Here is a 27834-nt window from a genome sequence, read left to right as displayed (position 1 = left end):
GTGGAAGCCGAACAAACACCAGGGGAATGTGTTCAGTGTGTTCAGTTGGTGCAGACAAGACCGGAGATGTATGGGTTCATTTCTGGGCTCTTCATGGGGTGGGGAATGCAAAAGAGGTGAGTGACTGTGTTAGACATACAGTACATGACAAAACACTTATAAAATTTATTATGGTAAAGTAACACTGACAAGATTTACACAATAAAAGGTGTTTCATAAGTAAAATTTTAAAATAAATCAATAATTCATACTTCAATTCAATTTTTAGAGGATCATCGTAATCTTTGGATGTGACAGTTATTTTAATTAACATTTAATACCTTACGAACAAACTCTTCAAATTGTCTAAAGTTTATTCAAACATTAAAACAAATTAAAGCATTCAAAATTACAGTAAAGTCTATTTGTAAAGCATTTTTAGCAAACAGAACGGAAATGATTATTTTCCACAAAAAATAAAGATGAGACTTTTCTCTTTAAAATATATTTTTAACATTCTACATTTGGTGGGTCACCTCAAAGAACTTATTCCCATCAGTCAGAAACATGACATGGGACTCAAAAATGTCCAAATGAGAAATAACAAATGTGGGAAAAGTGTATTCACAGGGTCATCATGTAACAGATGTTTGTACATCATGTATTTTCAGAAATTGCTAGCATATATACTGAATGATCATGAACGACCATCCAGTCCAGCCTAGATAATCACATTTAAATTTAAATTTAAATTATCTACAGAAGAATGGGGAAAAAAAGCTGAATTTAAGAAAAGAGTATTGAAATAGATTAATGATAAGAGATATTTTCATAAACATTAAAAAGTAAAGTACAATTTACAAGTGACAAAATGCTGCTAATGCAATTACAAAGACAAACGTTTGACATGATCGCATAATCATCAAACACCAACATTGTCCCTGGAATCTACATTCAATTTGAGCAACACAGTAATGAATAAATTTGACATTAATCACATAAGAAACAGAAGGACTTACTGGTGTTATAGAAGCAAGAATATGAACTTTATTTTTACAAGATTAAACTTGAAGGATTATAAACAGCACCATAAAATACAGACAACCGGAAAGGAGAGTGACAAAAACTCAAACAGCTGTTCTCCATCTTCATCATTTATCACCTAAAACATCAGTGTTATGAAACACTGTAAATTAATTGTTAATTCCAAAAAAGAAACTATAGATTGATAATAAATGAATACAGTAATATGATCTGCCATCAGGCATTTAAACTCTTTGCTGAAGTAAAAGTAGCAGTACTGTATTGTGTTACAGGCAGTATTGCTGCCTTTGAATGATATTTATACCCAAGTTGTTTTTAAAAAACTGTAAATGAAGATTAAAAATTTATCATGTTAACACTGCAGGACACATTAGTACTGCTGAGTTGGATGTTTGAGTACAAAAAAGATCTACTACTATTACTACTCTTTGATTACTATTTTTTTTATAGCTGTAACAAGTTATGCACTATAGCGGTATAAAATTTTGATAAATTCACTTTTTCAATGTGCTGTTAAGAGTTGGAGAAGACATGTGATGCCAACCGGGTGTTTGGGAAAAACTGCGTATGAACTCCTTTAAATCTAAAACCTAAAAACACAACAAAACAAAAGTTCTTCTACAGTAAGTTGGAAACGATAGCAATACAAATGAATAAAAGGTCATTTTTAAAACAGCTACAAACTAATGATTTATTTATTTATGAGTTTAAATAATGTGTCTGTGTTTTGTAAAAATTATAATCATGTTTCCTTTAACGTTTCTGTAAATTCAAGCAGGCAGACCAAGCTGTTGCTTCTATAGATTTTTCCATGTTTCACTGCTCTATCTTTATTTTTTTAGTTTTCTTGTACTCATAAGTGCGGAATGCCTCACCATCAATATTTGAGGTGTTCCTGTCAAATGTCTTAGCTGTTGGCTTTCCAAGTATTCCCGAAAGAACCTTTTGACATTTCATCTGTGATGTTGATGATGGGTATCCCCCTGTGAAAAGAGAAGCCAATGTGCTGTGTGTGAAATGGCATAAATGTTACTCAAGAAGCTTTTGTGAGTATAATATAACTTACTCTAATGGCACGTGCACCTCTCTATCTTCTTCTGCTGCAGTACTCTGCTCCTCCTCCTGAAGCTTGAATTAAACACATTAAATGCATTTGAAGGTAAATGAGCTTAACAGATGTGGTGAAGTGTTACACAAATTAAAATACAGCAGCACCTCTGCATCCTCAAGCTTCTTCTTCTTGCTCTCTGGCATGAGGTCATCCAGCCAGCTTAACTCTCTCTTGGTAAAGACACAATCCATGAGCTTCCTGATGAACACGAGAGCCAACACCTGCGGAATTAATATGATAGATGGAGCAGGATAAATTTGAATAAGTATGAAGCGGATATTAACGGTTGCAAGAAAGACAAATCAGTTTTAGACTCTTCATGTGTGTTGTTCTTACACACCATCATGGGAAAGACAATGGCGGCCCTGGAAGTCTTGATGACCCAGAGCAGAATCAGACAGGTGAGCTGGACGATGGTGAAGAGGTGCACCTTCCTCAGGGGTACATGTCTCAGATAGATGAAATCTGGTTGGTGCTTAGCCGGCATACCAAACAGAGTCAGACGATCAAAGAACTGTTGGGGATAAATGACAAATTGGCAGTCCAAGATTTGTTCTGTCGTCTGCCTGTCTTGATATGTCGGCAACATATCTGAATATTCAGCTTCAGTTCTCAGTGCATTTTCAAAAACAAAAAAAAACATATTTCTGCTGCAACCAAGAACAACTGTGAAAGTGAACCAAAGCAGAAATACTGCAGCCTGGACCGATTAATGTTGAAACTGTTTACAAAACTCCATAATCTGGGTGGAGCTGCAGATTCAGCTGGTAGTTCTCTGTAGGTTCATCATTACTAGTGAGCCGTCTCACTCAAAAATTTGAATAACACTTCACACCTGCAGCTCTGCAGCTTTTCAGGGTCAAGGCCGTCATTTTGGGAGCTTTTTTTTTTTTTTTGCATGAACTGATTAGAAACACATCCCAGCAGTAACTAACTGGTCCTCTGTGTTATTACATCTAGATGTGTTAAAACAGCACTCTGAATGTCTCCAAAGCCAGAAAAGGGTAGCTGTTCAACGGAAATTTTTAGTCTTGACTTAAGTGTGTATATTAAGAACATATTATGAAAAGTACTAAGGGGTAGTGAAAAAATATAAAGTAAACAGAGAAAGTTAATAACAGTCAGGTGTTTCGTAAATACTGGAAACACACTAGAGGCCAATTAACACGTTTTATCTCAGCAGCCAGACATTATGGAGTCAATTCCCCATCATGATTGGGTGAGAAATAACAGTCTACACAGATTATCCAGAGCATCTACAAATTGATATTCAACCACACGGAAACGCAACTTGTGTAATTACAGCAACTTAGAAGATATAACTTCAAGTTTCTTACTTCCTATTGGAATCCAATGTGCAAAGATCAGGTTTGTGAACTAAGAATGAATTTACAAATCAAAACCCAGAAACTAAAAATTCTGTGACTCATAATCATCCACTTTCAGCAGTTAGTTACATTTAATAAACTAAAACCAGACAAAATCGCAGAGTGAAATGTGATGTGATGCTAGTATATCATTGTTTTCTAATATAGCAATACAGTAAGGTGTATCGCTATATTAGAAAAAGATTTTAAAAATTTACCTGAATGCCTTTGAGCGAAGATGCTCCCATGTATAGGAATACGCCATACAGCACAGGCATAGGAATGAACTAAAGAAAAATATACAGTAGGTGTCAGAAAAGCTCTATTTTAGCAGCTGTACATTCAATAATTAATCAAGAAATACATATCTGATTAATGAACTATTGAAGGATACACAATGATACTGGGACAATAACTCAAAATGTACTAATTACAGAGAATCAGTGTCTGACCTTCAGAACAGATGTCATGAAGACGGAGCATCCCATGAGCGTGAAGATCATCAGTCCGGTAAACCGCTGCTCTCTGATTCCCAGGAATTTTGGCTGCTCCCCAGGAGCAGAGCACTCTGACTCCAGCTTCAGGCTGTTAACGTGGGTGATGGAGAGAACGGTGGCTGCTACAAACCACGGCAAACCCATCATCGAGCACACACCAAGCATTACCCCCACCATAAAGAGATCCAGGTGGTACCCACAGCCTTTCTGATAAGAGAAAATACAAATAGATAAACCGGAAAAAATGTTAATTCAATATGCAACTAGAGATCAAAGCTGGGACAGGAAATCACCTTAAGTTTGTGCTCCTTCCTGTTGATGATGACAGCTGTGATTTGCTGGTCCATGAAGATGAGGATGGTACAAAGCAGAGCTGGGATCACCGTAATGACTGCTGTCCACCAGGGGTTGGGCCCCAGTGGGTTGACAAACCACCCTCGATCATCTCTAGTTGGCTAATTTCAAAAGCAATTATTGTTTATACACAGCAGTTGATTTAATTTTTAAGAATGCTGGTGCAATTTGGTGATAAAATCAATTTATTTTGTATTCTGTTTCACCTTAAACACACTAGGAACCTTTAATTTTGGAGATGGGATCCCAAGTGCATAATCCACTAAAACCATGGTGACGATAGTGAAGAAAACAGCAAAGTCACTGATAATGGATCTCACCTGATGCAGAGCAAAACAAATAAAATGCCTTTTAATTAATGAAAACACACACACACACACAGGAGCGCGCGCACGCGCAATTTCTTTTACCCAATCACAAACATTGAGTTCAAGTATCCTTGCAGTATCTGTATTTGGCCATCAGGGGACGACAAAGCACCATGCTACATAGCTTAAAAACATGCTTTACAGCTGCCATTGATGTGTCTTCATGCTTTGGGGCTCACTAATGTAAAACTAATACATGAAGAATAGTCAAGTATTTCATGGAACAGTCGAAAAAATCAACACCATTGATGTCAGAAACATGGACTAATGAACAAAAAAAAAAAAAACTAAAACAAAAAAACACCATGTATTTGTGATAACATGGGATAACATTAACTTTGAGACTTTAAAGAGCATGTTGATATGTTTTGACAATATAATTCCATGTGAAACTCTTAAAGTGTCTGTAACAAACTGGTTAATTCTTGTATAACACTGTCTGCTGAAAGAGGTGAATATGATCATTATATTCTTGTGGAGAACACTGGCAAGGTCAACTTCTTGTTTTGGCTATCTATGATGTTAACAAACCTTGTGTTCCTAGGAAGAATGTAAACATGGTTATGCTCGGGTAAAAGGCTAGTATCTGAAATGGATAAGGGTATGAACGTCTGTCAAAATTCAATGTATGACCTGGTTGAAAACTTTTAGTGTCTGAGTTTGTTTATTACATATTCTAATAAGAGAGATGTTTTGTTGATGATTTAGGGGACGGGAATCTTACAAGGCAATTGCTTGTACCCGCCAAACCTTTTTTTTTTTCTTTTCAGATGTTGCTGATGATGTTTCACCACTGATGAAAGTGAAATATGTTGTAATAACATGTCTGGAAAGAAGAAAAATAAACGGAATAAATAAATAAATAGTACCTTGGTGGGAAAGTAGTTACTAAACTTGAACTCCTTGAGGAAGGCGGACATGATGACGGTGGAAAAGAAAAGAATAACACACCAAAAGAGGACATCGGGAACATAGGGTCCATGAGGGCCGCAGGCGCTGCCCACAAACTCACCACGCTTTTCAATACAAGCCTGAAACAACAGATAGACCCTGGTTATTTAAAAGCAACATATAATGAGCAATAAATTTCCATTAACTCAACTAACCCTAATCCTAACACTAACTTTAAAAAAAAAAAAAAAAAAAGCAGGTGAGCAGAACCTTTGTCTCCAGTGCTTCCCAGTAGATTTCTGAGGCTGTGACATTATTTATCTCCCAATACTTCAGAGTGAGATTGGTTGGGTCAGAAGGTTCAACACATGAACATCTGTGAAAGCACATGAACATCTGGGTGACAAAATAATCCCTCATCAGTCAGGGATTTACAGCACCTTCAAGAAATGTACTCAAAACAGCTTTCAACAGTATTTTGTTGTGTGAGTACAAGCGCCCACATACGAATACATGGTGAGTTTGTCCAGGTTGTTGTTCTTGTTGAAGGGGTAGTGGTCTCCAAGGTGGACCAGTTTCTCTAACGCTTCGTAGATGAAGATGATGCAGATGAGTGAGGCGAAGGCTTCCTCTGTAAAACGTGTGATGTAACACACGAGGGAGCTGGCATCGGTAGCCACCAGAATGATACAGAGGAAGGCTGTCCACAGACCAATACAGGCTCTCAGCGACAGGTAAGACAAACCATACTCCCTGAGTGAGGATAAAAAGATAAGGAAGACAATATTCAGACCAAACACATCATGTAGGGATCTCATGTTTGCAATAATGTGTATTAGATGAAGTAGATATCACATTAAGGGTCATTTTGCAAATTTAATCAGAATATTTAATGATGTGTAGAAAACAGGATTAGAGATGGCTCATTCATGTCCAAACCAAGCCATCGATGTAATTTTATCAAAAATGAACATCAACAATAAATGAACCTGAAATCATTAATCATTTAGTGACGTGACTGACTTTTACACAGATGAAAATGACATACTTGCAGAATTTGAACAATATCTTTTCAAATACAAGCACCGGCCCTGTGCTGCCCAGAATGGTGAGGGGCTGACCAGCAAACAGAGAATATGCTATTCCAGTCAGCGAAGCTCCAAACAGAGACTCAATTGCACTCTGTGAACAGAAATTGACAGACATTGATAGATTGATACTTTAGAAGTCTTAACAATTTCAAACAACAGCTGTTGTCTGGTCTAATGTAATGAATGGTTTACAGAATAAAGTCTACAGAAGCGCACAGCTAGTCTTGGCAGAGCATTGTGTGCAATTTGAAGAAAGAGCATGGGGTTTACTATGCGTCCTTCTGTTGCCTCGCCCAGCAGTCCTCCAAAGGTGATGACAGGGGACATGCAGGCACAGTAGAGGAAGAGGAAGGAGGCCACACACTGTAAACTGAAAGCGTCTGTGTAGTCGGACAAATAGCGGGGCGCCTTGCGCTTGATGTCTAACAAGAGACCACCGAACCACCTAAAAATATGAACAAGAGATTAATCAGTGATGCCTTTGCATGGGGATATTTAATGATCAAGGACCAACTAAAATATGTGTAACAGCAGTGTAAGTTAATTTTCATTCCAACAGTCTTATTCTAACACGAAAACAAATGATAATTTTTTCTTTCTCCCTTTTTTTAAAAAACTTTTTTCTTTATCTAGGGGGAAGTTGTCTCGGACCAGGAGTCATACTGGGATGGTCAAGTCTTGAACCTTCACTTTAAGGTGCAACAGTATATACAATAAATCAATCAAAATGTATTAATGCAGCTCTTTACAACAGCCCAAAGGGCTTTTTCTCAGAAAGAACTTTTGCTCTTTCTGATAAAAACGGGAAAATAACACTTACTTATTTAGTATTTCTTATGTTTTGTGTAAAAACTTAATACTATTCTATTAACGGGCATATTTAACATTAAATGAAAAACAGTTCTTTGTGTGATTCACTACCTTCCGGTACGCTGCAATTCTGGACCCCCATGGCCATCGATCTCCTCCTCCTCATGACCTTCTATCATTCCATTAGATAAAATATTGCTTTTCTTTCTCTTCTCCTGTTTAAAAATCAAACAAAAGCAGTTACATTCTTCTTTATCGTAGTGACTGATGATTAAAAAAGACAACCCACAAACCAAAACTTTGCTAACCTGAGATGGCACATTTTTTGGTGGCTCTATCCGTATGGATGGATCCCACTCTCCTGGAGGTAGGACTGTCACTTGATCCAAGAACTCGTCAATGCCAGCGATCAGATCATTGCGGTCTTTTGCTTTGTAGGCGACATCATGGAAAACCTGGAGACCAGAAAGTATAGAAAGTCAATTACCTCAGAAGATGAGAGCCTCCTGTCCAAACCTGAAGAAGTGCGGCACACATGCTGAATTTTTAATGTGTGTGCAAACCTCAACAAACCATATAAATACAGAGAGAATCAGGGACAGGATACATAAACTAAGGACATCCTCATTAAAAAACAAGAGCGTTAACCACTGATTCAGAATTTCACCAAGAGAAAGTTTCATCATGTACAAGTAACACATAACAAACTTTGGTCTAAGCAAAGCCCATGTTTTCCTCAGTGATAATGGATGGCATAAAAGTAGGACATGAGGTTTGACTAATGCTGACAAATGTTCTGTCACTGTCACTTCAGGGATTTGCTGAGTTCTGATGAACTGTGAATTTTTGCAATGTGTGTGTCGGACATCAACATCTACTTTATGTTCCAAAATAATCATCCTTATTCAAATATGATTGAATTGTAATGACAAATAAATAAGACCTTCTCCAGTGAACTCTTACCTCATCTGTCATCAGTGTTGCAATAGATCTTCCAATCTCATGATACTGGGGTCCTCTACCTAAGGGCCCTAAAAGAATGAAAAGAAACCTAAAAGAAATACAAATATATTTTTCATTATGATATACATTATTATAGATTATTAAATAAAAGATGTGAGTCAAATGATGCTAATTATTGGATACTAGCTAAGCAAAAATGAGTCAGAAGACTATTCCTTTCCACATCTGAACCATAGTTTTTCTCCTTCCATCTTGTTATTCAGTCTTCATTTTTTGTTACCATGGTCTCGGGTTGTCACGTAAGAGTCTCACAACTGATCACAAGCCTACATCACCACTAAATTCATTATTCATCAGTTTTAGTTATCCACCAACACCGCCACCACTGTCCAAATATAAAGGGGGGAGAGACAGAACCTGTCGAGATTTACTGCTGCCAGAGTTTTGTCTGGAACTTTCGATTATCACTCTGCTCAGAGAAGATGCCCCTTGACCTCAAGTCTTTTAATTTTTGACAGATTAATTATCCTCTTCTGTGACAAACACTCCTGATTAAATTAAAATGACTGCATTTTTGGTGTTTTTCGAACAAAACCAATTTGTAAAGCAGCTTAAGAATTTACAAAAATTAACACAAAATGACAATAACACTCTTTGCAGAATAGTCTGTCATTAATCATGAATTATTTCTGAAGTTCTTCAAAAGAGTTTAAGCCCTCAGACATTTTTAGTTTTTGAGTCTAAGAGGACAAGAAACAACACATACCTTCACAGAAGCTGAGTAAAACAAAACAGTACATTGTGATTGTATCCCTCACACAGTCACAGGTTTTGCAGAAGACACAGTATAGATTGGTTGCTTCAACTTGTTCTTGCAATTTAGCAAAGTGTCTGTTCCACTACACATTTTATATTAAAAAAGTAATTTGTTGTTGTTATACTTCACTTTATGGCATATATCAAACTAAAATAATTATTTTCCTCTACTCAAGAAATTCAATTTATGTTCAATTTAAACTGACATTCATAGTCAGTCATCACCTTTCTAATAGCCTAACAATTAAGTTCTTAAACAAACTGTAAAAATAAAAACATTCATTGACATATTTTAATTTATGATTAATTTGATTTCACTTAAAAACACTTACAACACTCCTTTTATGCAATTAAAACAAAGCTCCTCGATGTTCTTGCATTTGACCAGTCAAGGACATTTTCATTACTCCCAATGTGGTTGCAACATTGATGTATGATCTAGTTATCAATGAATTATCTATGTACATCTACTGGCCTAACTACTGGCAAGTCCTTCCTATATTGCCCATGAATTGTTTCAATCAAGGCAGCATAGTGAGAAGTGTAGTAACTGCCTAATAGGGTGGATTGGTTCTTGGATGCAGCTTTTCATCTCCCAATCCATGGGCACTTTCCTACAATTCCCACATCGACACCGTTTTACCCCCAGACAGCCTGGCAGGTGGCGGGGCACCATTCTGGCATTGGCAAATCATCAGGGTATCAAATACTATCCCTGAATCTCTGGGAAAAAAAACCCTATTCCAACTTCCCTGTAATCCTCAAGGGTCTGTGTTTGAAGAATCTCCTGAGAAGGCAGATGGCACAAGAAACAAGCCTTTCAATACAAATATTTACTACAAATATTTGATACGTATAAAATATACTTAACGAATATATTTATTTATCACATTGTATGTATGTCTTTGATATTTTTGATAATTAGTTACCTAAATTTTTATTATATATGCTTTAAATAATTTGTGAGGTAAGCTGTAACAAAAAATTTTATTAATATTCATTTATAGATCATGTATTACTACTTAACCACTCTGATTCTACTCCGTCCACTCACTCATAAAATATGCAGGCTGTACTACAAACGACCAACCACATGAGGGAGCATGTGCCTCAAGGAACCATGTTGTAATGCAAACATGGTTCATGCACGCAATAGGAGATTTGAATGAATGTATGGGCATTATCAACAACACCTCAAAACCGTTATTATCTCAAATGTATGATGAACATTGTAATGATCAGTGGGAAACCATACAGCCACTTATCATGGATGTAAAGATTAACAGTTGTAGTCTATGTGGGTGATAAATGTGAGAGGAGGGTGGAAATTGTGAGAAAGTTCCAGGGCGACATCCCAGTAACCACAGTAAACCATTGTCACACCTGCCTTCGTGTGCACAGTATGATAAGATAGGGACAACACTGCCAGAGGAAGTGCTGATTAAGATCACACTGGGCAGCATGTACTGTAATAAATTACCATATAATGGGATTTTAGTTCTCACTCCTCCTGATGAATAAAATAACAGTGTTGAGTGAAAATTCTGGCACTTTTAAGGATAGCACCTGAATTATGTTGCTGAGCCAATTCAGAAATATCTCTAGAAATTCTAAAGACAGTAAATAAGTGGTTGAGATGCACACAGACGTTTTCTGCAATATTTGTAAGAAAAAAAAATTTATATATATATATAAAACTTTAAAGACTTCAATGTCTTCTTAAATAAATTTGCTTGTTTGTTTGTTAGTATGTTTTTGTTTGTTTGCTTGTTTGTTTTGAAATTAGTGAGCTTTCCTCACAATCTAATTGACATTAGCTAAACATTTTTAGTAGTACTATGCAACACTCAACCACTAACTAATGAAAGTCATGCAATTTAATTTAATTTAGATTACATTTAGATTTTGATGAATATTTCATTGCTATGCAGATTATGATGAAAACGGGAACAAAAAAAGTTTTTAGCACCTTCTCCCTTTGAAACATGCCTTTGTTGAATATCCTGACTCACCATCAGCACCAATAAGAGCTGAGGTGATTGTGATTACTATATGGCTCACGGCTGTAGATTGGCAAGAACTCTTCACGCTGTCAGCAGACTTTGGCAATATTTTGGGTAGACTCTCTGGCCAAGGTAGACATGGTTTAAATTTCATTCATTCATTAATTCATTTTCAAGTACCGCCGCTGTATCCACCGTAGCAGGTCACAGGGAGCTGGAGCCCATCCCAGCCGGCATAGGGCATGAGGCGGGGGACACTCCGGGCACGATGCCAGTGCACCACGGAGCCACACACAAAGACATATAAACACGCACACATACACTCACTCCTATGGGCAATTTGGAACGGCCAATCAACCTGAAGCGCATGCTTTTGGAGGTGGGAGGAATCCGGAGAACCCGGAGAGAACCCACGCAGACACGGGGAGAGCATGCGAACTCCACACAGAGCGGGACTCGAACCTCATGTTGTGTGGCCTCATGTTGTGAGGCCACAGTGCTAACCACCGCACCACCGTGTTCAAATTTGTAGAAGCAAATTCTATATAGCTTCTACCTTTCTTCAACATGGTACATTAGTGTCTTTTCTTAAATATAAACATAATCAATATGATGTCAATGTAGTAACACTAACCCTAACCAAAATAAAAATCAAGCATGATTTTAGGCCAGTTGCAAATCAGCTGACTAACTAAACCACCTGTTCTTTTCCCTCCTTCACATGCTGTATCATACAGTCTCTGGAGCCCAGTTATTGTGTATCCACCTTAGCAATGGAGAATATGTTTCTGCACATTCATTACATATTCAACAGGATAAACATGACATTTGCAGGGGATTTAGCTGAATGAGCCTACAGTAACCTTGTGGCGATGGGGACTTCTGTCAGTCCACTTAGAAGGACCGCCGGTGAAAGACGGACAAACGCTACCACTGGTTTGTTCAGAAATTCCAGCTCTCCCACTAAAACATTACAAGCCTCGGCCCCTGGAGGGATCTTCTTCATGAAATGAAGGTCGATCTGAAAGAAGGCAGTAAGCACTGTGTTAGAGTACCGCATAAAAAAAACCTTGACACCTCTTTCCTCTCAGTTCCATGTCTAAACTACTTTGAATGAGCATCTGCTTTGATGAGATAATTGATGATCCAAATTGTACTGTATAAATGCATCGTGATTTTCAGTTTATCCTCACATTAAACCCCAAATTAAACGGTATTACCAGATGTAGTGAATGTGATCTTTTTACAATTGCTATATTTGCAGAATTTTCGAGTAATGAAGATATCAATTTTGCAGAATCCTTAAGGCGGTATTGGCAAATGTTGACTTGAATATTGTTTGTTCCTCCATAAATCTGTCGTAGACCATATGCACAGTAATATCCAACTATGGCAGCACTACAACACATCACAGTTATATGTGAAACAGTTCAAACACCGATCTCGACAAGTGGTTAAACACACATACGTAATTCGTGAGGATTTGTTGGATATGGTTGTCATGTGTCACCATGAATGACCTTTACAGTACTTAACATGTTTATAATCCTAATCTTTTACTACTGTAGATTACTACATATAAGAGAAACAGACATATTAGCACATCCGTCAGTTATTTTGTGATTGTAGCTTATGAATGTGTGTGTGTTTGCATGTTGAATAATACTTTAATAATAATAATACTAGCATCCTAAGTCTCAATTTTCCATTGTGATTTCTATCGATGCCATCTCTAACTTTCATTGTCAAATCTCCATGAATTCCTTCACTATTCTTGAAGGTAAATCGATGATCGACGTCTCGTCTTCAGCCTCTTATCCAATCTGGGCCATGGTTTTACCTTGGATAAGTCATCAATTTATCACAGGACCACATATAATAATTAACACCCATTTACGCTGACATTCACACAAGTCAGTTATAGTGAACAATTCACTAAGGTTTCATGTTTTTGGAGATGGGAGGAAGCAAATGAACCCAGATAGAACCCTAATAGGCACACCGAGAACACGCAAACTCCACAAGAAAAGCCCCAGGTGGAATTGAATCAAGGACCTTGCTGTGAGGCTACACAATGCATTACTGTGTTATTGTAGTTCATAATTATACCTGACAAATGAACACAACAAACAAAGAATAAGATGTCACTAAAAACATCTTGATTAACACAGCACAGTATTTATTACAGTGATGCAGTTTGTGTATTATACCTTGCTAAAGTCCACAGAACTGTTCTCTCTGCTGGTGTCCCCTTTCACCTCAGGTCCTGCTAAGTGAGACTGGGGGAACGTCATTTGATCTGGATCAAATGAAACAAAAAATCTTCAACATTGCAGCAACTGATGGTTGCAACAAGCAGTGGACACAGAATATCCTTAAAAGGAAGACCATGTGATATGATAAGATATGAGTATCACAGTCAGGAGCCAACTATTATTAGTGCTGTTTTGGAAAACACCACTCAGATTTTTTGGTGTTTGTCTCATGCTAAAATGATTGGTGTTTTACTATGAACTTATAAAAGTAGTCCTCTGCATTAAAATTTGTTATGTAGAGCGTTGATAAAGCTTGATATTATAAAATACACATTATTTTTTATTGAACACATTGCTCGTCAGTTTTACAGTAAAGTAATGTATTCTATTACAAGCCTGTTATAGACTTAACTTGTTTCAAAATTTAGCCCAATTATTGAATGAACATCGAATTATTGAACATAAATGAATCAACATAGCAATGAACTGCATCAACTATATTTTTGAGCATTGTTTGGAATGTTTGTTCCACCCACCTTGACCCCAAATTTTCCAGTCTCAACACAACTCTTGACAATAATCCCTGCCACGTTGTCATTTAACTGTATGTTTGTGAAGGGACGAGGATGTACTGTCTAAAACAGGACCTGCTGACCTCAGCGGGGCTGAGGCAGGTGGGTGGGCAGATGGTGGATTTAATAGAAATGAAGTAAGGATGGGAATATATGCAAATTACGACCGTATGCTTACATATCACAAGCACATATTGCATATTTACAAAGTATCCACACATTCATTCATTTCTTGAAGATGAAACGATCATTATGGAGAACCCAGAGAAAATCCACCCACACAGGGAGAACATACAAACTCGGCACAGAAAGGAATCAAACCCAGAACCTTCTTGCTGTGAGGCAACAACGCTATCCACTATGCCACCGTGCCACCCACACTTAAACATAACTGATCATACTCATGGTCCAAATTCCAGAAAGGAAGTGGAAAAACAAATTGAGAAGCATGTTAATTAATAATAAATTGTAACACTGGTGTCTGATTTTTCCAGGGCCAACAAAGTCTTTTCTGCTGGCCTAACACAACCAGAAATTATAATATTTCTGCTAAAAGTTAATTATATTTTAATGCATTTTCCTTAAATAAATAGATTACAATATATGTATACATACACATACACACACACACAAACACACACACACACACACACACACACACACACACTCACACACACACACACACAAACATACATAATATGACATCGGCACTGGGTCAGTGTTCTATTTTTAGGTTAGAGGGTTAGAGGGTTTTTATCCAATCAGAATTCAGCTAGCTGGTGTTGCCAGGTTGAATGAAATCTGTCCAAGCCCTTCAGAATCTAGAATGTAGGTGTCCCTAAACTGTGAGAAAATTGGCCAATATAGTTAATAGACATATGCGATAGCCAATCAGATCATGAATTGGCCTTCTAAGGCTTGTCAGCAGCTCTTATGTTCACCTGACGTGTACTTGTCCTGTGATTGGATATTGTCTCTGAGAAGGCGACACTATGCAGACGCTATGCAGACGCACATTTGAAGTTCAGTAAATCCCTGATTTTTAGTAGGTGGTCACGTGATACCTTACACGCATTCTATTGGCTGACGGCATCTGGAAGTGCACTGTGTTCCGTGAGTCTCAGAACACAGCGCACTTCCATGCACTGTGTTCAGTATGGAGAGGGTCATAAGCGTTTGAATTACCGTAAATAATAAAATACCGGTAAATAGTTTGACATTATAATGCGGAATTTCGTTTTTGCAGGATGTTCCTGGAACACATTAACCTTTTCTCTAGCTGTGGTGTCATAAATGATGGTTTTTACAGTCGCTTTTATTCTGTGGCGTAGTTGCGTGATGTCTATAAAGGTGTGGCCGCGGGTTCTTCTGTGCGAGTGACAATAAAAGGAGTGGGGCTGACGCCTCTTCAGACATGATGGTTTTTGTCCCATTTGAGACATTATAAACGCCTCATTCCTGAGCGCTTCATTGGTGACAGCTGTGGGAGCCACTTACAGTATTATGGGATGTATTTATGCAAGTTTGACTAAGTAGGACATCACTGAAGGCCTAGGTGTAAAATGCACACCACCCCCCACTAGATTTTTCTCACCAGTTTTGTCAAGATGAACCTCCGATGCCCGTCGACCCATGTCGGCAATGGATCGCACGATTGGCAACCGATTGGCAAGCTTCTTCTGATTCTGATGGTGGTGCTGCTTCAGCAGTGTTTCATACACCTTGTTTCTGAGCTCATCTCCCAGAGGTGAGTACAACTCCTGTTGGTCCAAGACCATGTCTGAAGCAGACACACACACACACACACACAATCATGCTGTTTGGATGTTTTTGAGTGTAATGCTAGCTCTAGATGACAAACACATAAATTTACAGTAGCGATAAATCAAATGTGACAGATCAAAGCCAAAAACATTTTTCCCTGAATTATCAATTTAATAGTAACTCAATATGTTTGTTTGTTTGTTTTTTGTTTTTTGCATGCTTATCTAAACAAGCATGGGCATCATATTTCAAAAAGTTCAAAAAGTAGCATATTAAGGTGACACGGAGGAAGAGTCAAACACATTTTGAGGTGGATACGGATACAGATGTGGTTTCATTTTCACTTTTTACAAAACTTTAAAACAATTCTGCAATATCATGAAAATTAGTATTAGGTTGATCAAAATAGTGAAGGATAAGTAATTCATGAAGACCCACCGCTACACAACTGGATCCAAACAGTCAGCTCATAAGAACACTGTGTCTTCTTCTAGCATTAAGTAATGGTTACGCACAAGGTGATACAACCTCATTGCTTTTTTCACATTAGTTACCAGAAATCTCTTCAATTGTATTGGCCCTCATGTCGAGCAGCACAATGCTGTTGATGATGCAGCTCCGCAGCTCAAATAGACTGTGCAGAGACAGAGTGGCAACGTAGGGTTTACTCCATCGCTCTCCTCCATCCTCAACATCCTCCTCGAACTTCAACCACCTGCAACAGGAGTTTGAGTGCCAGTCAAGACAAGCCAGCAGACAACAATCTGGCCAGCCATCTGCTGTAGCTACAATAACAAGACGTCTGCATTCCAGACCCCTCTCTCCACACATTTAGCAAGTGCCTCCCCCCCACTTCTCATTCACTCAAATACTGTTCTTCATTATTGCCTCTCATCAGGATATTACTAAATAAAATAATTCAAATACATATGAATACAAAATTTGAATCATGTATAAAATCTAGATGAAAAGATGTCATACTCTCACACTCGCACCAGCGAATTGTAATTACTTAATGTAAAGAGCAACACAGACCTCAGACTCGCAGTTGCATCTTTCATCAGTATAAGTGGGTCATGGGCATGGCTAGTCCATTAAATCACAGCTTTCAGTAATGACATGTCATGAGTAGGAGTAGATGTGAGGTTAATGTCATGATGGCTCCCTCATACCTGGCACTTTCCCTCCAGTCAGAATCCTGACCATTTTTCACACAGATTTCATCCATCTCTGTGAAAAGGTCATGAGGAATATGTTCTTCATCATCATCCTCAGCGCCCAACAGGAACTGCACTCTTTGTGAGGGGGTGTCTGGAAACACAGAATTGGAAAGAGCACATTACGCTGAGACAAATTCTAGTATTTTAAGTGAGTAAAATCCAATGGTGTGAGGATATACCATAAACAGGAGACTCTCTTCCCTCCACCAAAGTTAAGGCCTGATCAATACTCCTCCTCTTGTGTTTGTTTCCATGGTGACGATGCCTTCGATGGCTGTGGTGTCTGATGCTACCTAAAGGGACGTGAACCCCGATATATAGAGTCCTGTGACCTGGAAACATTTGTCAAACAGGTTAGTATTTGTGTGTGTGTGTGTGTGTGTGTGTGTGTGTGTGTGTGTGTGTGTGTGTGTGTGTGTGTGTGTGCGTGCGTGCGTGCGTGCGTGTGTGCATGCAAGCATGCGTGCGTGCGTGCGTGTGTGTGCACTATCAGAAGCTTTACATAATCATGATTTCACTGATCACGGTTTAACACTAATTGTTTGTGCTACCCCTTAAGCCTTGTCTTCTAGATTCCTGTTTTACTGAGATGAAGGCCATCATAGATGATATAATACTGTAATGCTTCCTGCTTCTATATAATGTACATAATACACCACCTGTTATGTCTTTAAAATGAAAATGTCAGTATTACTTTCCCTTCATTAAAATAAGAATGCTTTGGTAATGGTATTTCATTTCATTAGAAGTGAGTTGTTTTTGGACAGAATCATTTTTAGAAGGCTTTTCTCTGAAACCACTTCTTTATGCTGAGGAATTTTTCAACAAGTACATATATAATTAAAATAAAATCTTATGTTCACATCTTATTATTGAGAGTTATCTTTTTTCTAAAAGATCATGCAACTGTGTGCATTTCTTTCTGCCTGGTAGCTAATCAATGCATTCATTACTGGTCGCTTCGCACAATTATGTATCTTTATTTATGCTCTTACAGTGTCTGTGCAGGTATTAAATGGTATGATTGAGAGCAAAAGAGAAAAACATGTCTGTGTTTGCACTTGTTAGTCAGCCCACTCAGCTCACTGCAGTATGTCATGAAGCTTTAGACAGCCGCGTACTGTATCGTACATTCAGTACTCTCCACACTGATGGGAACAGCCTTGCCAAAATGTGTATATATGTAACTGCTGTGTGCCCGTCCCGCCAAGAATCCACACACAAACGGGCTGGTTGGATGATGTGGTTTTACTTAGGGTAGCCTGCAATGGTCAACAACAGACACATACAACGTGGTAAGCACCTCCACTGTTATGGCGTCCCAGCAGGGTGCTGGGCAGAATTGACGCCAGTGCATATTAGTATTTTTACAATTATCTTAACTGCATATAAAATGTCTTTAAAAATTTAATTTTAACAAGTGATCGTATAGTGGTGAATGTTTTTTACAATTAATTGCATACATGTTTTAACTTATTTAAACCAACATCATCCTTTTTTTAATATATTTTTTGAATTAGAAATATGAAATAGAAAATATGAAACGTACAATCCAAGACTCAATATAAAATAAATAAAGCAGCAGCGTAATGGCGCTCTTTAGAGGTAGCCAACAGATAATATAGGCTTCGCCTAAAAAGGCGGGCAGCGCAACACATGTACGTCTTGAATTAATATTAAACGTCACGCATAGTGCAACAACATTTACCTGCGATGAGTGGTCAACAGACACATACAATGTGGTAAGCACCTCCAATGTTAAGGCGTCTATATGGGGGGGGGGGATAATATTGACTTCCAATACAAAATATAACATCCTAACGTGAGAAAAAAAAAAACGATACAAAACGTAAATGCACGGAGATACCATGGCAAGTGCTGTTACTTCTCTGTTAATCTTATAACAAATCTCACGTTAGCTTTTGTGTAATTTGTATATTTTGCGGAGCACCACATCCGACCATCTTTACCGGAGCAGGATGCTGGGCAGAAGTGACGCCAGACATCTGCTTCCGATCATTTATATAGACTCCAGTAGAGGGCGCTATTGAACCTCTCAAAGCAGGGTGAACTACATGCATACTTACGCAGGAATTTCACAAAAATAAATGAAGTATTTCTTATACACGTTACATATACGCATCAGATCAGTAAATCATTAAGATATTCTTTATACCATGTCTAAGTTTAAAAGCAAAACCTAACGGGCAGGTTCCGATAGGTGCTCTGAAATCCATCTTTTAAATTAACACCCTTCAAACCTAATTTGCATTCTTTAAAGAAGTATCATACTAGTGTAATATTTTATGTAATTGTATACTTTTAATCCTGAACTAACAAAAATCTTTTTTTCTTACATAAAAGGAGTTATGACTTCTGTGCTCAAGAAAGAAGCTGCTAAGAGAATCCTGCCAATGATCCTGTTGACTATTGTGCTGAGTGGAGCCTATAGACTTTTCTTTGATCAATCTGGGGATTACAGTAATAAAGTGTACTTAATCTTTAATATGTTTTCACCCAACATTTGACAGTATGCACACCTAACACTGTTGGGTATGTAAAGGCTTTACATACAATGTCTGTTTTTGTCAAATGACTATATTTCCTTCTGAAGCCTTAGAGTTTGGATGAAGCTGAAAAGCTTCATCCAAACTCTTCTTATTCTATATATGTCTGGAGAAGCAGATGGATAGAGCTTCTGGCCTTTAGCTACTTAAGTCAGTGAATCATGCTGTTTGGATCTTCATCCTGATCGACCTGTTTTTCAGGGGTTATGAAAATGCTGATGTGAAGTCAGCTCACCCACAGTTCTCTGCCTCCCACTCTGCTCTTATCTCTCAGCTGTGAAAAAGCTGGAGAGAGGAAGGCAGCTGTAGCAAGGACGGAGTAGGCGGACTCATCTGCAGCAACTATCCATTGCTTAAAGCTTTCTCTAGTCCAGATGTATTGAACGTCTGTCCATATTACCTTCCAGGTCTTCCTTCTCAAAGTTGGTGCCCTGTTGGGATCTTGTCCCTCGTCTGTCAACCACGGCTTCATCGTCACTCCTCTGGTTGGACAAATTAAACAATCCAACACACACAGAGACGTATTTATTATATAATATTATAAACATTGCTCAGGATATTACTAGTTTTACAGTAGGTAGAAAATACTACACTAAGCATTGCATTAAACAAGATGTTGATGCTATACCTTGTAGTAAAGGAGGACATTATGAACATTGGTATCACCTTACTAAAAACAGAACAAGTCACCAACCTGTGATTTAACATGCTGCACAAAGTTCCTTCTGTGCAAACAATGAATTGAACTACTGTTGTTAACTGAACTCAAGTGCAAAAAAATAGTTTCATTTGACATAAAAAGTTGGTTGATTATCTTTTATTCTCCTTAATTTGCCATTTTTCTTACAACATTTTTTATTCCAGTAAGCCCTCTTCTACCACCCACATGTATTTACAATTACATGGGAAGGAGTGATAACAATTCACCAGGCTGATACAAAGCTGAAGGACCATTAAAATAGTGCTTTACTCTTTAAGCATAAGAGACTTCCCATAAATTTTCCCGTCCTACAGAACCAACATGTTAATATTGCCTCACGGCATTCCGCATGTGATGACAGTTGATTAGAAGTCAAACACAGCCAATAAACCCAGACAGCTTAGTGAGAAACCTGCAGCAAAACATTCAGTCATTGCCAAACGTGGAGATTAGAGATCCACTTGATTAAAGTCAGGTCACCAAGACAACCAACATTTTGTGTAGTCAGTTTTGGCTTGCTCAAAAAAATTCTCATGAAAGAAGATAAGAAAGAGTAGGTGGTAAAAAATTAAAATCATCACAGTCATTATTTGTCAGTGCATGCATAAACCCTTGACTATTCATTCTAAAATGATTAATTCTAAACCACAAAACACAAAAGGCATGAAAATTCTCAGCTACATTTCATAGCCTCTAACAGGGAATAAACAAAGCATGCTAATGAGGGCATGAGGCAGCACAAGAGTCTCATAACTGGGGGGGGGGGTTTATGAAGACACTGTGGCGAGGTCACTGAGCACCACTGTACTTCGGTGAGCATCTGAACTAAACCAACAAGCCCCTCACTCACTTCACACCAATCGAAATGATCAGATATCCTGCAAAATATTAATGAATAATGCTCTAGTTTGAGTCAGCAAAGTCAAAAACTAATCATTAACTAACATTTACTCATTCTTTCTTTTGTTCTTTCAGCCACCACAAGAAAAAGGATGATCTTAACTTTAGGTGTAGCGAATTTACCTGCTCTAAAAAAAAACCTTATTTAGCATAACATCCAGTTGGTTTAGTCAGTGCATACACAGAGGTGTGAAAACAGCTGTGTATTTTATGGGGGGTCATTACTGCGAAGCCTGACATCAAAGTCATTGTAATTTCCTAGAGTTTTTGAAAGTTTCCAGCAAGTCAAAACATAAAACCTCTCTTAAAGCTTTGCTAACATTGTTACAGTTTAGATATGTAAATTTAGCAGCCAGGTTAATGCTAGCGAGTCAACAGGAGTTCAACGGTCTTCTGAATATCTCCAAATCATTTGTGGGTATTTTTATCCTGAAAGCATTCCCTGAGCCATCTTGACCACCAGTTGACCATGGAGGTAATATGATAATGATAATGTTCACAGCTGGAGCGCCACATGGGCTGGCCGGGCCACAAGGCGGATGTTGATAATCTGTCTACAAATATACAGGGCAAGGCTCAACATGCCTGCTCAGATTAATCTGACAGTATTTGTTACAAACAACCAGCAGTACAAACACAAATAAATCTGAACATCACTTTCATACAATGGTTTACTTTCATAACTCTGAAAGACTACATTGACATCATTTTTTATTTAATTTTTGTCTTGGTAAACTGCCAGGAGCATGGGAGAGGCAAATGTTTCCTGAAAAGGGGAAAGGAAGAAAACCAAGTACGGGGGGTAAAGAAGGGGACTTCTTCAATCCAGATATTTTCTTCAACTGTTGGACATTGCATCACATTCTTATAGAAGAATAACAAACTGTTTGTTTCATTTTCTACAACGCAGAATTAAAGGGGCAATCATGTCTGACAGGCTTGAGAAGTTCCTACATCTATGAAAAATTATGCATGTCACATATAGAGATGCCCGATGCCCCCCAGCATCTACATCGGACTAAATTAAAGACATTCAAATCATTGACTGTTAATTAGCAACATAAAGCAAGTCAAATATATAGAGCCATCTGTACTTCTTGTCCTTAAAGAAAGTTGTAACAGTGGAACTTTTTTAGCACCAGTCAATGTTCAAAAGTCAGATGTTCCTTTTGGCTACATTTCTGGACATATCTGCTAATGATTACCAGGGTTGAATGAGGTGACATCTCCTGTTGTATCACCAGAGGGGACCTGAAGTGTCAACGAGAATTTGTGGCCAACTGTGGCAGAATGTTGTGGTTCTATATCTACAAAGAATGTATCTTAAGCATGTACAATGTGTGTAAAGCCTACCTAGGCTTGTTGCAGCCATTCTGTGAAACATGTCATGTTACGTCATGCAATCTGTGGACAGATCCATGGTGTTCATCTGAAAATGACTGGTGACTCTCGAGTGCCTCTATGCTGTTATTTGACATCTTTCTGGAAATCGATGAGCATCTTTGTGAATATGGCATGGGTCATAAGCCAATAAAACTGATATAACTTGAATCTAGTACAGGACTGCAGCTGCATGGAGATATGCAGAAGCACTGTGCTTCCATCCCCCACAGGATCAGAGGGATTTCTGGTCCACCATACCTTTACCGTACTTTCACTTTTAAAGTGCTTACTGTGGTCTCTGAACTTGGTTATCAGCAGGTAGCTGATTACTTTTCACATGCAGTTGAAAGACTGGATTCACTGTGATATTAAAAACAATATTTCACGATTGCTGAGATTTAAACTAAAATCTGTTTCCTTACATGAAAATCAAAAAAAAAGAAAATGTTCAATATGAAAGAATAGAGTTTTTATTTTCTTAACCCTAACAATTAACATTTTCCCAAAGCTATAGAGCCAATGGTAAACAAGGAATTAGTAACTGAATAAGGAAATGTGCATGAATGTTGGACATATAATTCCGCTCTGTGTAAAATAAGGCCGCTTTTTAGCCCCTGACCTAGAAAAATCCTAGATGTGTTCCTGGAGCGATCCAAGAATTGAAGAATTATTTATCTTTTGTTTTTATTTCTTATATGATAAGAGTTTTTGTTCATGCTAAACAAATAAAGGACTCATATATACAGTATGTCAATATTTTCATCATCCTAACTGATCATTTTCAATATTTTTTTTTGCAGAGGGAACAAGAGAGGAACTTTTCCTGTAATATCTCTCATAAGAGTAAACTTAAATTACGATACTTCCATGATAGTTCTGTATGAAATCAACACACCCATGCACATAGAGGCTCTGTGGGTTTTCTGCTTTTGTGCCACTTTGATTGGACAGAGCTCCTAGGAAGTAACACGAACACATAAGTATGACAGCTTTACTCACCAGCAAAATCCTGCCTAAGGATGACAAACCACACAGATGAAGTGATATCACAGGATGCGGCACATATCCCCACAGATGGCTGGGGACATTTTGGAATCATCAGTGGCAGTAATATCATTAACTGCGCAGGCTTTCATGTGGCACTGTAATCCTATAATGTTTCTATTCTAAACTTCAACGTCTTGTGAGGGGACACATTAGTACTAAATCGTTTTAGAGATGCTTGACATCTTACAGTGTTGAGCTGTCATTTTGGCAGACTTAATATTCATCATTAACATGCAAGATGGATTGATATCGTTTGGGACATTTAAAATGTACAAATTGTCCCGAAATTCTGATCTGTGGAACACACCTTGCCTTCTGTTACCAAAAACGCACAACAATTTCCTCAATTTTACAGGTGCTTGACATCAATACAGCAGTGAGCGCACTAGCCATGCTCTTATAACAGTGACAATGTCATACCTGATTTTTGAAGAGCCAAGGAGCCTCCAAGTTTTCAGAATGCATGAGCTTTCCTTCTGTGTGCTCTGCTATGTGATCAGTTTAGACAGAGTACAATACAGTCTAAAATCTGAGCTCTGCACTATAAACTCCTGCTGTCCTGCTCACACCATGCCTGGTAGCTGCCGATGCCCTTCTGTTGTGTTAGACAAATGCAATTTGTGATTGAGCGTCTATTGAGAGAGCCACCAGTCTCATCGTGGGATTATAGCTGTGATGTCATCTCTGTTGCCCAGCAGCATCTTGATTGATTCATGCTGTGCCTCCTTTCCACTGTCTACATGTGTGTGAAAGAAAACTATTTACACCTGTCAATTCAAATTAACCTGGTCAGTCCAAGGATTGTTTTTAAACCTTCACCAGAAATCTGTTGTCTCCATCTAATTTTTTTTAATTACAGCTTTGTACGATCCAGGAAATGTTCAGTAACTCACCAAACTTCCACAATCAATGGATGAGCTAATGGAAGAATTGACTTGAAAAATTAAAAAAGCGATTTAATGGGGGGGAGAAGTTCATAGAAGTTCATGAAGACACGTGTCCAAGTAGTGCAGTATTCTATGTCATCTGGAAAGTAATTAAACAAACAAATACGGTACTGTCAAATTTAGACACGTATGATCCAAATAAGAAGATTAACTGTGATATGTTATCTTTAGATGCTTAAATGTTCATTGACTTAAAAGGTCAGCCGTGTGTCACTGAAAGCATGGTGTCAGTGGAAAAACAACTCTTAATCTTACAGCATGCCTGTCTAAAAACTTCAGCTAAGTGGAAAAACATCTGCTTTGATGTAACAGCAAATGGATAATGACAGAAATGATTTCCTCCAAAATGACCACTCACGACCAGCATGGATTTTTCTCTTAGATGCTCCACGAGAGTCTTAAATTTCTTTATTATCTGTGAAATCAATTTTCGTTAAATTTCTACAAATAGCAGTGATTTTGAATGAATGAATAGATAAATAAACAAATAAATAGTAGGTAGGTAGGTTGGATATACATTTGATTCAAGAAGAAAGAGGCCAACCATCCTAACAAGAAAGGAGTGATTAAAGAACATTCCCTAGGTTTTGTCTCAAAAGTGAGGTCTTCTGGATATAACAGTGTCCCGAGAATTGTGTTTTCACCCAAAGCAAATATTGAAACGAATCCTCCAGGCAAAAAGACTACCTGAAAAAACAATTTTACTCCTCAGAGATTATCCATCAGACAGTGCAGCACCCACTATTTCACATATTCACATATTCAGCATCACCACCACCACCACCACCACCCCCCGCCCCCTCCCAAAGTCACTGCATTTTCTATAAATTTTCATCTATCACATGATGTCACAAGGTCACTTCTGGCTGCATTTGCTGAATTAATCAGAAATCTGTCACAGCAGGTATATGAAATAATACTTTATACCAAAAAGTATAGTGACGTCATTTAATTACTCAAACCACACATGCGCCACTGTGAAGCAGCAAAACACTGAAAATCAGTTTATTCATGGTTGTGCCTGTCCTACCTTTTGCACCAACTTTGTACATCAGGTAGTTCAATTTTGGGTCACAAAAATAATTTTCACCGTGTATTTGAAATGAATTTACAAGCCAATTTGTTTTGCTAGAGTTGCTTACTAGTTCCTTCTGCAGATAAATTACAACGCGCTCAACGTTCCACAGGTAATATAGGCCTATACCCTCAGCGGGGTGATATTACACTTTTGGCTCAAAATCTGCAGCATTTTCAATCACTTCTATTACATATTTCCTTCAATATTTTAATGGCACCACATAGATTGAGCTTTGTAGTCTATAGACAAAAGCGTTCTTACATATTAGTCCATTTGAGTAAAAATTGGTACCCAGGGATCGGGCTCTTACCGGTGGGAGAAGCGGCTCTATCTGAGCACCTTGGTCCGTTGGCTCCATCTTTTTCCTTGAAGCGGTTATCAGAGACGGAACAGAGATCTCTGCTGTGTATAATCCCTGCATTTGCCGCAGTAACTGAGCGACAACACATCATTCACGTATTTATAATCGTGGTAGGTCAGTAGTGATTTGCGCTTCTCCCGCTGTCCTCTTTCATAAAACCACGCGCGTCTTTTGTGACTGACGTGGAAGTGTCTCTTGAAAAGTTCAAGTTTTGTTTCAGGAGATCAAATCTGTTCAACAGAAAGACTCAGTGTAAAATATGGAAGGAATAACAGATAAGTAAACACTGCCGTTGTGAGTTTTAGTATGCGTCATACTTTCCACAGAAAATGCTTTGTCGTCTCTTCTGTGCAGCCTGGGTGGATTCTGTGTTTTCTCCACGTTTTCTTTCATGGACTATGATGTCCAAAAGGCTATGTGAGGAGCTGTTCATTTGAATCCTCATGCTGCCATTCTGTAAATTGCCTGAGTATGAATGTGTGAGAGAAATGACTGTTCCAGGAAATGAATCTCTATAATATAAGACATTGGGGGTTTTTTTTTACGTTTTAACTTAAGTCTTAATCGTGATTGTTATAACGTGAGAGTGAATTAAAGGGTCCCAGCATCAGGGGCACCCAACCACCCTCCGACGAAGAAGGGTGGTTTGGTGTCCTAGACACGTTTCTTGACTGAATGTACTACTGTATTTTAAATGGAGAAAGGGGGCTCCGGGAGGGGGCTGGGTCAATTGTATTTTTACCCCACCAACCCACCCAGTTACCCACTAGAGTCTACACTGATCAATTTGCACAGTTTTTGCCTCTTTGGCTTCAACAACAGATTCCTTCGACTTACAGTAACGTGACGCCATCTGGTGTACAGATGTCAGTCCATGCCTATTTGAATACAGAGGCAAAAATGCAGCACGACCTATTTTAGTTGAGTAAAAACTAAGGTTTGTATTATAAATAAATAAATAAATAAATAAATGCAATGTCTCACCGCTGCTACAGGACTGATCAGGTCACAGATGAAAAGCTGTATCATTACAAGACCTGTACTCAATTATCGCCATCTGCTGTTTGTCACAGAGAAGGTCTCTCTCTCTCTCTCTCTCTCTCTCTCTCTCTCTCTCTCTCTCTCTCTCTCTCTCTCTCTCTCTCTCTCTCTCTCTCTCTCACTCTCTCTCTCTCTCTCTCTCTCTCTCTCTCTTCACCGCCTGCCCGATCATAAACTAAATGTACATGTCTTAAGTCCGATTGACAGCTGTGAAGATTTCTTTTCTCACCACTTAACACATACTAGTCATAAAATGTTCTTATTATTGTTATTGTTATTATTATCATCATTATTATTATTATTATTAATAATAATAATTATTATTATTATTGTTATTATTATTATTATTATAGTAGTAGCAGTAGTGATAGTAGTAGTTGTAGTATGTGAGCTTTGAGTTTTCATTCATTTGATGTCAGTTCTCAATGATATATTTCAAGTAAAGGAATTAAAAATTATAGCATCACACTGAAGTTGTATGTAATAAGAAATAAAAGCAGCTCACTGTGTGTTTGATTAAGTCACGTGTTGTGGGGTTTATTGTCTTCAGCGGGTCTGTTTTGGTCCACGTTTTCATTTACTCACAGGCAGGACTTTCTAGATGTGTCACTTCCTTTGGCTGCCGAGCAGAAAACTTGTCAAATTCACAGTTTTTTTCAGTGCAATTATGATTTTTAAAAAAAAAATTAACACGCCCTCTTAGAT

The 27834-nt window shown here is 38.0% G+C and overlaps 1 protein-coding gene across 1 annotated transcript; it reads right to left on the bottom strand.

Annotated features, from left to right (window-relative positions):
• Positions 1-1284: 1284 nt before the first annotated feature.
• slc4a10b (solute carrier family 4 member 10b) lies at positions 1285-26085 on the bottom strand. The gene is made up of 25 exons (XM_068328822.1): positions 26019-26085; positions 23828-23835; positions 20073-20154; positions 17285-17437; positions 17058-17196; positions 16440-16600; positions 15716-15901; positions 13505-13593; positions 12158-12315; positions 8476-8563; positions 7821-7967; positions 7624-7727; positions 6973-7147; positions 6660-6793; positions 6119-6364; positions 5882-5987; positions 5590-5751; positions 4559-4672; positions 4292-4453; positions 3954-4205; positions 3720-3788; positions 2475-2648; positions 2239-2355; positions 2090-2151; positions 1285-2006 (listed from the first exon to the last, which is right to left on the bottom strand). Exons 1-25 carry the CDS (start codon positions 26083-26085, stop codon positions 1931-1933), a joined length of 3231 nt encoding a protein of 1076 aa, XP_068184923.1. The 3' UTR covers positions 1285-1930.
• Positions 26086-27834: the final 1749 nt, after the last annotated feature.

Source organism: Antennarius striatus, chromosome 12 (genome assembly GCF_040054535.1).
Source record: "Antennarius striatus isolate MH-2024 chromosome 12, ASM4005453v1, whole genome shotgun sequence".
Classification (NCBI taxonomy): Eukaryota; Metazoa; Chordata; class Actinopteri; order Lophiiformes; family Antennariidae; genus Antennarius; species Antennarius striatus.
Note: the sequence above shows the minus strand (reverse complement) of the source record. Positions and strands in the feature narration are given on the sequence as shown.